We start from the raw sequence: 12406 nt of genomic DNA, 5'->3' as shown, positions 1-12406 counted from the left end.
GGCACTGCGTATATTTAAAAGATGAATCCAGGTTTCTTATTTGTTTGCAAATTCAGAACAATGTGTCTGAATATAGAGTTCAGCTTGTTTGCATGAGCTTGATGGGAAAAAACAAGTGTGAAAAATGAGCCCAAAATAATGATCTGTAATGAAAGTTTTCTCATCTACACTGTCAGCGTTATATATTCTAGAGAGACCAGAGTTTTCCGCACCGATTAACAAGTGTGCAGCTTCAGAAATTAGGCTCGTGTTTCCTACCAACTCTGAAAACACAACACTTATTTTAGAGAGTAGAGAACTTATCTTCTGAAATGTTCAAAGGAAATACAAGCACCTGTTAAACAAAAGTGTGGTAGAGGTGCAAGTAAAGGGAGAGATAGAGTACATTTAAAGGGATAGTTCACCCAAAACAGGAAATTATGTCATCATTTACTACCATTTGATTTTCTTTCTTCCATGGAACACAAAAAGTAAATTTTTACAAGGACAAAAACAATTGAAAGAAAAAAAAGATTGTAAAACCCCAGTAAAAGGAATTAATACGACTCATGCCCAAGTGACACCCTTTAAATAAGGCCGTCACACCCAGAACGTCGCAAAGTGTACATGGCCTATGTGTATGACTGTGTCTACTTGTTAGGCAACTCATTTGCTCTCTATTCTCTAGTGTATATCTTGTTATGGTCCATATGGTAGTTGAGTAATGAAATAAGTTTATAAAGTTAGACTGTAAAACTCTGCATTGAACAGTCTCTTTTTTTTGAGAAACAATGGCACTGCTTCAGCTCATTACCCTCCATCTCTCTCTCTAAGACTCTCTCCCATTTCTTGTTGGCATTTCTCAGAGCAACATCTATAAAACATTTATCAACATTACCACAGCAAAGCAGCACAGCCTATTCACACCTCTGACAAATTCAAACACAGACTTACATGTAAACACACTCAGTCTTGACCATATGGGTATGCACAAATACTCTACACACACAGAAAGAACTATATTAATGAAGCCACTATTCACACACAGGCATTCATTGTTATTCTACTCTGATCAAATATGCACATATACTCCACTGAGTCTACACCAAAACCCATCCATAATTCCTCTCTACCACACACACACACACACACGCACATAAAAGTTAATGCGTCTGTACATTTGCAGTCAGGACGTTAATTCAAAGGTCCCTGCAGACACTTACTTACGGTAAGGTTTTAAAGAGGGCTAGATTAGCTATTCATGCACACAAAGACAAGTGGCTAATCTCCCCCACCCCGTTTGCTTTGATTCCTGCCTCTTTCCATAATTCATCGATGTTCTTCCATTCCTGCCCCCTCCCCTCCCTTAGGGCCAGGATTCTATGAATAGATGATTAGGACGTTGGAATCAAAAATCTGATGAAGAGTCACAAAGCATGCATTGTTTCTGCGGCAAGGGAGCGTCGATGTACCAGCGGTGTGCGCCGACCTGTTGCCGCCAGGGATGTCTAGAGATGTTTAGCAGGTGTTTGTTTTTTGAGAAGGGTGATCAGATTTTTTTTTTTAGCCTTAAACTGTTACACAGGGTGTCCAGGGTATCCCTGTGAATTTGTCATGCCAGGTGCCTACCCAGCCTTGTTTGAATAAGTTTGAATAGGAATAACTGTAGTTTTGAATAATTTTATTTCATCGAAATGTGAAAATGGCTCTTTTTTAAAAACCAAGTAGATAGAATAATAAAATAGTCTATTTTAAATTAGATCGAAATAGTCCATATAGAAAAGACCATTTATTTTTTTGAATAAATCATTTTTATAATACACATTTCTCTCGCTTCATCCGTCATCTTGATTAGATGTTTCACTGAACTTGTTGCACAGTTTTAACAGTTTAAGAGTTTTTAACAGGCCTCTAAAAAACGTTGTGCTTCTGCGCTAGATACTGAAAAACAGCCAGACACTGCCCAAACGGTCAAAGACATCCATCTAGTGCATGTTTAAACAGAAAAAGGTGCTGTTCACAACAAACATGTCCTAGCAGCTAAACACAACGACATGGGTAGAGCAGAACGCAGGTGTCTTGAGACATTTTAAGATCTTTTAGACGGAGGTTGGTCAAAGATGTCCATCTAGCACACGTTTACATAGAAAAATTATTCAAAACATTGAGGACAAAAAAATATATGTTCTGTGTGAACAGCCCCTTACAATGCTGCCTCAATAGGTTGTGGACCAGGTTGACCACCCTAGGCTGGTATGACCTTGTTTTTCCACAAGGAATAAAAATACAGAACCAACCACGATATTTGTGTGTGTGTATGTATTCTTGTGTTGGGGCATGTGGGGTTCTGCGAGTCTTGTTAATGCAGTACAAGCAGTGATCGATCCGCTGTCTGCTCCCAACACAGACCACACTATTCCCCTGATTCTTATTACAAACACACTTATTCTAAGAAAGAAAGAAAATATCTAGGGTCCAGTGTTTGTGTGTGTTTGCTTTACCTGTTTGATGTTGATCCAGTAGCCGATGATTTTGTCCACAGCACTGGGCTCTCTCTGTGTCCACTGTAAGATGTAGGAATAATTGTTCTTCAAGGTGCGAATGGGATTTGGCGTGTCGTAGTAAAATTCTGCATTAAATGGCTGAGCTACACAAACAAACCAAAACAGAGCATGAGAAATTATAGTCAAATACTCATAAATTATAAACGACTAGTATTTTATTGTGAAACTAAATTCTAGAGCAGTAGTTCTTAACTGGTTCTGTCTTACGACCCAGATTTGACATTGTTCGCCAAGTTGCAACCACTATTTATTTTTCAATCCAAGCGATACACAATTGCATGGTTGGCTGCATTGTATTATTTGCTTTTAGCCTTGTTTTTTTAGAATCAGAACAATCAAATCACTTTTTTCTATTTTCAAAAGAGTTACAAGTTATAGGAATAGTCATATTAAAGTGTCAAGATAGAGCTAGCTGTTAGAATTAGCACCGCTTTCATGCTGTAGTGGGAAATCTTAAGATAAGACCCTACTCAGAAGAAAAAACTTACAAGACTGCAAGACAGCAGGCATTTTGTCCCAACAGAGACAGGAGAAACACCTGGCCCTCTAGAAATGTAGTGTATAGTGTCACGCTATGTCTGTCTTGGCAGTTTCAACATCATCAACTTTAGCAGCTAGCAAATCTGGCATGTCTGCAACTCTTATCTAGTTTAAGCTGGTGTCCTAGCCTGGTTATCAGCCAAGCTGTTACTCATCTGGTTGGTCTACAAGCTTGAGAAGTAGCCCAAGCCAGCAAACAGACCAGCCATGACCAGACTAGAAGACCAGCTGAGACCAGCAAACCAGCTAAGACTGGGTTTACCAGGGGTTTACAGGGTTCCTAGTTGGGCCAAGGTGATAATGTAGAAAAAGCTGAAGAGTTCCCAAACTCAAAAACAGATCTTTGGTTTGCTGGTCTTCTCTGGTCTCCAAGCCTGGTCATGATGGTCTGATTTGCTGTTTTTTTAAGGGTTTTTGGAGACCAGATGGCAAACAAGCTAAACCAACTGAACACCATATTGGACCAGATAGACTAATGTAAACAAGCTAAGACCAAAAAAATCATCTTAGGCTGGTTTAAACTGTTTCTTCAGAATCCTAAATCTCACCAGAAACATTGAAGGTGCAGGTTGATGTACCAACTCCATTACTAACTCTGCACTCATAAGTGCCATTATTATTTGGGTCCAGTTTGAACCGGAGCTGAGGAACACTTTGTGGGTCCACCGGTGGGGTTCGGATGGGCATGCCATTGCAGTACCAGCGGGCACTGGCTATTCGGTTTGGATTGGACTTCAGAACCACACAGCGCAGGTTGACCATTTGGAAGGTTGGAGAACGAACGTCCATCAAAACTGGATCCACAACAGGAGGGTCTGTAATGGAGAGAGATTACATATTTTACCCTGGTATTTCTCTGTTTAACACTTCTGTTTCTATTTTGATGTTATTGGTACAATTTGTATTTGTGTACAGGGTAATTCCTACTAATGTAGTACATTTTCATGTCACCATTATACTGTATATGTCTTAACATATAGATTAAAATACTAAACTCAGAATTTTTTAGGATTGAAATCATATGAATTCACTTTATTTGATCAACGTATCACAATTACGTGAACAAACGATCAATATCAATACTTTGGTTTAAAGGGATATTGCAGTGTTCTCGATAAATAAAGAAATATTACTCATGTTTCATCAGTTTTTTTCTATCTCTAATCTACATGTTTCAAACAAAACATGTCAAATTCCTACATCCTCAATATCACTTTCCAGCCTGTAATATCCTTTTAACTAAAAAAGCCAGTTCCTCAATGACATCATCCTCCAGCAAGTGATATCATTTTAGTTCAAAAGCAACAGCGATAACAAAAATAAGCATTTACAATGGGTTTCATAAATTCTGTGATGTTTTGTTGTATTAGTTGGTAAGTCTCAACCTTCAACAATCCATTATGTTTGATAAAATTACAGAAATTAGAACAATGATTTCAACACTTCAAAATAGTAATATCAAACTTAACTTCAAGTTCACACCGACCCTCAAATAAGCTTACTTTCAATCCTTCATGGAGCAATGAGTCTGTTTGGAGTGAGACGGGTTACTGGTATTAGAGGTCGACCAATAGTGGATCTTGCCGATACCATTAACTAAGGTGGTGGAATAGGGCAATAGGCAGATAACCAATTATTAGAATGTAAAAGAAAAATAATAATAATAATAATTCTTAGTCTTTCATAACCGAAACAAACCAAATTAAAAATGCAGTATATTTTGCAACCAAAATCCCAATAATAACCAGGAAAAATGCATAACTAGGATTTTAACTATAAACAAGCCTGGAATACACACTTATTTTAGGACTTTTATTTTGAAATGACAGAGACTTGACTCTATATTTAAGTATTTACCAAATTAAGCTTCTATAGCCTATATTCACCAGATTAAGGATTGTATATATCACCAGATGAGGTTTTTATTATTATTCACAAGAAAGTTGGAGACACGATGTATGTGCTGTCGGGCACATTTCTATACGGAAATTTGCATTATTCTTTGCATGTCCTTGCTTCAGTTTAGAACCCTTGATTTATCTAATCAAAATAACAAAATATGCATTGAAGTGAGGATAAAAAATATGGATGAATATTGTCAATAATGAAAGATTTATATACAACAAATCCCCATGATGTGTCAGTGATTGTTTTATTTCACCTCTAGAGACCGCTGTTATATTGTAGAGTCAAGCCGTTCTTAATGTAGGACCGTCAAGTGCTAGCCACAGAGGAAAATGGAGGGATTTTAAACCAAAATTATTGTCAACAATCGGCATAGATTTTAGCCGATAACCGATAGCTTCAAAAAACAACTATCGGCAGTGATTAACAGGTAAAACAGATATATCAGTGTACCTCTGGTATAATTATTAATTGGAGAAATCTTAGCGCTAAATATAGCGTCTCTTGTAATGGAAGTCTAGCCTTGAAGTTAAAGAAGCCAGTCACCTTTTTGATAGCAACATCAGCTGTCAGTTTACTCAAGAATGCACATGTTCATTAGCTAGACCAACCTAATAAAATATTGTTTTTTTTCTGCATGATCTGAACTAAAGAAGAACAATCAATTATGTGATTGCTGTCAGATTTTGTTGGCGATTAAACATTTTATTTGATCAAAATCTTGACAAACCATTTTGGAGATTTCTGTCTTTTTCTATTCAAATAGATAGGATCTGCACTTCCATCTCTAGAAAATAGCTGCCCGTAGGCTGCCGAGCATTCTGACTTGCCTTAAAGGGACTTTGCTTTAGCTCTTTATCCTTGTTAGTTTCTATCGTGTTATGCATCCTGTTAAATGTCTTGCCACTTAAGTGTCTGAGCTTCACCAGAGCAAATTTCTGAAAGTGTATTATACCCTTTTATAGAAACACATCCTTAAATTACAACAAACGTATGATGTTACAGAGTCTGAGTGCAAGTGATCTTACAAGTGATCTATTACAATTTAAAGACTTTCGCCTCAGACAGTGTTGGTAAAATCCTCCTATTTCTTTAAAGGGCATACACAAATAATTTTTTTTTTCTTCACAAACAGGACAAAAATCAATTTAAGGGAAAGAACAGTAATTGAACTGCCTACTCTTGAGATTTTACTGGAACTGAAGCCTCAAATAAACCACACTAAACCACTTAGAACACATTGCATGAATCCATCGCACATGCCAACAACCTTCACATGACAGATTACAAGTTCCTGCCTAAATCAATAAGAAGGGTCCACGTTGTCTAAGCTAATTGCTCGGATTCAATCTATACAGTGTGCTAGTGCTAGTGACTAATTGCAGCCTACCGGGGTCTGGTTAGACACCCTGCATGTATGAACTGACATGATGGCAAATTAGCATCTCAAGAACTCAGGCTTACATCAACAATGCATTACTATAATGTGCTGAAACCAACACAAAGCATCAGAATGTAATAAATCCTATGAACTTAAATAAATGACATATAATTAAAAAAAAACTTATTAGCTTCTGCAATATTCGCAGATCCACCTCTCCAAAAATAATTATCATAGACACATAACAGCACGTACAGTATGTACTTTAAAGTTAGGTATTGTATAGACTTAAAGTTAACATGAAATAGCACTCACAACTATTTTTCCTCCTTGATAAGATGTATTTCTGAGTAAAATGTAATCAGCAATTGTTAATAGTTGTTAATCAGGAATTAACACCATAATCAGCACTGAAAATACACATCTCACCTAATATATTTTAACCTAAAATCCATATGAAATCCTTAAAACAGATGCAAATGTCTAAGCTATCCAAATACATTTTAAACATATACACATATGATGTATAACACATTCTGATGAAAGCGAGAGTAAGACAGAGATAGACAAGACAGAAAGAAGAGTGAGGTTGTGAAATGCATAACAAAATGTGCCGTGAATAATAATTTTCCTGATGTGACATGGTGATCGTCAGCTTTGCATTTCACCACAGTTTGTGACAAATGTTTATCTAAAGTCAGGCAACAGGAAGAGGTTATTTCCTGCCATCTATTCCCTTAATGAAGGTTTCAGCAGACCCTTTTAATTTCACAACACAACAGTTCCCATAAACAAACCATAATCACCCGTCTCATGTGAGAGGACACATCTCTGTAGCCAAGACTGCATGGCCTTCAAACACTGGACTGAACAACACTGATAAATGTGACGTTGCAAAGAGCAGACTTTGCATAAAAGAGTTCTGTTATAGGCCAATTAATTTAAAGGTGAGATGTGTATTTATTATGTAAAAATATGTTTTTTTCTATCAGACATTAATATGCAGAGAAGAGTATAAGTAAAGTAAGCCATTCGTAGGTAGATTCCCCCAAAAGTGAAAACACTGTGGATCTGTGGTGCTGTGGTGCTATCAAAACATTGTTCGGTTTGTTGGAGGATCCCAACCAGGGGTGCGTTTTTTGAACACATTGGTTTAACAATATAGAACTGTAGATGATAACTTTACACAGCGGGAACTTCTGTGGAGATTGAATGTATGTTAAATTATAAAAGCTCATGCACATGGACACCATTAAGCAGTTTATTACGAGAAAGCTGCTTCAGACACAAAAGTGGCGTTCGCATTTATATGCATTGTAAATGCGAATGGGCCTATCATGTGAGATTCATCTAAAGGGGACTTATACAGGACACCTACATGTGCCTATCTGGATTTAAATGTTTTTTTACATAAATGTGCATGGCTTTGTCATCATCATGCTTCTCGCAACGGTTTTAAAAGACGCAATGTCAAGTTATAACTCTAAAAAGGACACCCCCGTTCTTTTTCATCTTGCTGATTGCTGTCTTGCTGTTGTGCTGTTTTGAAGGCATCCCGGACCGTTTTTTTGCACTCATCTGTGCTATTTTTAATTGTTGGTCTTTTGTAAACATGCACTAGACCAGAGGTTGGCAACCTTTTTAATATGGAGTGCAATATTTTATTTTCCTGGTCAATGGCTGTGCCAACAATGACCCCAATACAAATTCCAAATTTTTCTTATTTAATAGTTTATTTTTCGCACACAAGCAACAGCGAGAGAGGAGCATGCTATTTTATTTATAAGACGTTTTTCACACCTGCATTCCAGTCTACATCTTGATGTAATCCTCATTATCATGCAGTGTGTTTTCATCAGATGAATGGGAGACTAAACACTATCAAAATATGACAACACTCATGCTGCACGTGCAAGCCATTCGCGCATCACAAGCCATAATTTCATATGAATAAAATAGTCTACTCCTCTCTCGCCATTGCTGGTGTGCCAGTGATTACCCCTCTCCGTGCCAATGCTAGCACACGTGCCATGGGATGCCAACCCCTGCACTAGACGGACATCATTGATTGAAATGATGAGTTTCTGCACAATACCGGCAATGTGCACTGCGTTTTAAGAGTATTACAAGGGCAACTTTTAAAAACGCATCTCATTCTGCTGCTGCCAATGACTGGCAGAAACACATGTAGTCCTGTGTGTAAACAAATGTGAACGTGTGAGATGTCGCTTTGGTGAAAACCAGCATCTCTTCTTTGGCCTGTTGAAGCACACAACATCCCCATGGATACGTTTGAAAGATTTCAACATGGATTGTATGTTTTTTCGGCTCATATCATTGTGGACTGCTTGTGAACCAATCACAATATGATTCAGGCTTTGCAAAAGAACTGTTATTGAAAGATGGGGCAGTTCAAATTGGATTTTTGGTCAAAAAAACGGAAGTAACCAATTCCTTTCATGAATGTTTCACATGTCATGACTGTAGTGAACAGTTTGATATATTCAGATGAAATGTGTTGGGTGTAAATTAGGTGTTAAAGGCTTTGATCAACTAAAAATGAAAATTCTCTCATGATTTACGAACTTTTAAGCCATTCCAGATGTATATAACTTTCCTTCTTTAGCAGAACCAAAGTGAAGATTTTATAAGCACATTTCAGCTCTTTTTGTCCATACAGTTGCTGGGTTTCCATCAAAATGCTTTGGATTTGTAATGCTTATTTCTGAAAATTCGACTAAAGAAAATGCAAAACATTCCACGCTTCCATGAACTGTATATGCACATTATTTTGAGGGTGAGATTTTTGTCATGGAACAGCTGAACAACCTCTTTGCTTCGGAAGAGTTGTATTTGATGTAATAAAGCAATTTTACATTATGTTATTGAATGCTGCCAGGACACATTGCAGAATAAGTGCAATAGCTCTCATAACAAGGTCTGACATGACTATTTCGATTCGCCGTCAGCCTCCATATACCTGGGAGTGCCCATGCTCAAAATAGTTCTGGTGGATTGTGAGGAACCATTTAATGACATTCTGTGGGTAAAGCACTTTTTACAAACAAGGGCTACATTTGAAGAATTGTGTGTCATGGCCGAGCCTTTCGGCTTACATCACTGATGCATCGACCTCTGGCAGGAAGCTAGTTAATACACTTAGAATTATGAAATTAGAATTTATATTTATTGATCGACTGGAGTCGTGTGAATTACTTTTATGCTGCCCAAATATGCCTTTTGGGCCATCAAACAGCCAGCAGCTTGATGCACCCATTTACTTGCATTGTATGGACAAAAGAGCTAAAATATGCTTATAAAAATCTTCACTTCAGTTCTGCTGAAAAAGAACAGTCATCGGGGATGGCTTAAAGGTAAGTAAAGTATAAGAGGATTTTCATATTTGGTTGCAGCTAACCCTATAACCGTGAAACGTAGTTTTATAATGTTGTGTGGAGTTTATTAATTTTCTTATAATTGAGTTTCAAATATGGCTGTGTTGGAAGGGCTGCATGATGTTAGCCAATCACAACAGTGGGTGTTTACACTGAAGTCTTAAAGGGCCAGGCAGCTTAAAACCAAGCGTTTTAGACAGAGGGCCAGAGACAGGGTGGAAAATTATTATATATGACTAAATTATGACTGTTCTGGTGTAAAAAAAACTTTACTAATATTAAAATTTAACATCAGGAAAGATAATAAAATTATATAGAAAATGAGTATGTCATGACCCCTTTAAATTGGACAGTATCTGTCCAATTTGATGACATTTATTTTCATTCTGAGTCATACGGCGCAGAGCAATTGCATCATATCCGTCAGAACTTTATGAATGGCCCAAAGCAGACTTCTTATAACAATGCATCCTGACCTCATACATACCCACATTGTAATGTTACGGCTTTATTCACACATCGGATTATAACTAAACTTTCTGGTAATGTTACAACCTCTCATTCTGGTATATTGCCATAGCTGATTGACCGATATTTCCCAACGGGTCCTGTTCACACTTGGCCTCTAAACAATTGTTTTTTTTGTTTGTTTGTTTTGGAAAAGGCTGTATGTGTGAAAGCATTTCTTTTGATTATGGGTTGAAATATAACCCAGATATGATCTTGACAGGTTTTGTGAGAATCCCCCAGCTAGCCTCACAATGCCCAGAATGTGTTTCAGTTTGTTCATTTTCAAGCAGATGCTGTCTGTCTCTCTGCTGAGGAAGGCTAGGATGTGAGACAGTGTCCCCTCTGTCTACATCTCCAGAGAGACAGGCAGAGCCACCTGGCTCATAAATCAGACCCATGGTGGGACGGAGCACAGCGGTGGGCTCTAAACTGCCTCTATCCTGCAATACTCTGCATTAGTCAGGGTTGTTACAGCAGAAGTATTGATGAAGGACAGGAACAAAGGGATTGAGGATGTGAGGACAGACTGGAAGTGTGGGAGAGAGGCTGATAGCTTGCCTGTTCATATGAGCTCTTAATGAAGCTATCACTCTTTTCACAGCAATACAGCTTTCAGGGGATTTCTCAGGTCATAAATCGTCTCTGAGAACTCTTCAATTTGTTCACACCGTGCTCTGTGTTACATATGTCGGTAAATATTATATCACTTGTATTGCATGTCAAAGTGCATTTACACATTATCATGTTTTAAATGAGTATTTCTCTCATTTGTAAGTAAAATATCTAAACATCCTATAATAAAGATGTTTTTTTCCCTTATCTTTTATTTATAAATCCCCTTTCAATGGTGGTTCTCATTAGACTCTTATGTAATACAGTATTTATTTGTATCTGTTTTTACTCCATCACAGTAATAAACCTGTTATACAATTACTTTTTCTTTACATCAGGATATCTTAAATGCAATACAACAAATACCACCATAATATATAGATATGATGCAATTTAAATAATAGATCTTAACATATTGTACATTTGCACTGCCAATAATTATATTAAATATGATTTACTTGACTGGCGACCTGTCCAGGGTGTCCCCCGCCTTTCGCCCAACGTTAGCTGGGATAGGCTCCAGCCCCCCGCGACCCTGTACACAGGATAAGCGGTTGACGATGGATGGATGATTTACTTGACAAGCTAGATTGTTCAATATTAAATCTCACAGTTAAACCTTCCTTCCAAAACAAGAAAGTGAATAATTTGCCAATGGGATAGGAAAAATATTCATACTTCAAGATATATTATTAGATATATTATTTAGATATTACATACTGGGAATCAAGACAGACGTAATGATTAAGAAAACCATTATTTGTAGTATATACTTTGCATCTGATTATCTGGGCTGTTTGATCATTGTCTGCACTGTGTAATAACAGTATAAATCACCTAGCTGTTGTTGTCATTTATCATAATTGATCACAGGGCGTTAAAATAAGGGAACAATGACATGCTCCACTCACCTGGGACAAACTCGTTTACCTAAGTCATGTCTTCCAGATGGAAAGAGACATACTGGAACAAACTCTGTCAAACACTATATGATAACTTAGCAGCATTTGATCAGCAAAAACAATTGAAAGAGATTTCTAAATGGGTTTCCTTGCATAGCAAGTAATGTAATTAATTAGCAGATGCATTTATCCAAAGTGACTAAAGCCAGAGCTTGATTCGCATGTTGCATTATTGCTTTAAAGTTAGGTTTAAAGTATGGGTTTGGGTTAGGGGGCAGAGTTAACAAAATATGCATTCCTGTTGATGGTATTACATCATTTACAATAAAAAACATAACTAACTTTTGACACCACTCTTTGGAAACTAGAGCTCAAGCACGTCCATAATTGTAACAACACTTTCAGATTTGGCCGCAGGGGGAAGTGATTCCAATTTCAGTAAACACAGGCAAATTTCAGCAATAAAACTTTCAACCTACTGTCACCAAATTCACAGTGTGCTCAGTATGGTTTTCCAAAAAGGTTTTCCAAACAGGTTTCCCGAGCACTCCCCCATCCGCCATTGGTCAAGAATACAGATAACCATGGCCCCAAACTCACGCCACTGGTTGAGCCAAT

The 12406-nt window shown here is 37.4% G+C and overlaps 2 protein-coding genes across 2 annotated transcripts in view; both read right to left on the bottom strand.

Annotated features, from left to right (window-relative positions):
- LOC127660454 (AN1-type zinc finger protein 3-like) overlaps positions 1 to 12406 on the bottom strand; it is a 583207-nt gene that overhangs the window by 343953 nt on the left and 226848 nt on the right. The gene's annotated exons all lie outside the window — the stretch shown is intronic.
- Positions 1 to 12406, bottom strand: part of LOC127660453 (MAM domain-containing glycosylphosphatidylinositol anchor protein 1-like) — a 245028-nt gene that overhangs the window by 77436 nt on the left and 155186 nt on the right. The window contains exons 10-11 of the mRNA XM_052150695.1: positions 3632 to 3898; positions 2481 to 2626 (exon numbers count right to left, since the gene is read on the bottom strand). Coding sequence (XP_052006655.1) covers positions 2481 to 2626; positions 3632 to 3898 — 413 coding nt within the window. The remainder of the gene's footprint in view (positions 1 to 2480; positions 2627 to 3631; positions 3899 to 12406) is intronic.

Source organism: Xyrauchen texanus, chromosome 20 (genome assembly GCF_025860055.1).
Source record: "Xyrauchen texanus isolate HMW12.3.18 chromosome 20, RBS_HiC_50CHRs, whole genome shotgun sequence".
NCBI classification, from domain to species: Eukaryota; Metazoa; Chordata; class Actinopteri; order Cypriniformes; family Catostomidae; genus Xyrauchen; species Xyrauchen texanus.
This window is presented reverse-complemented; position numbering and strand designations above follow the sequence as displayed.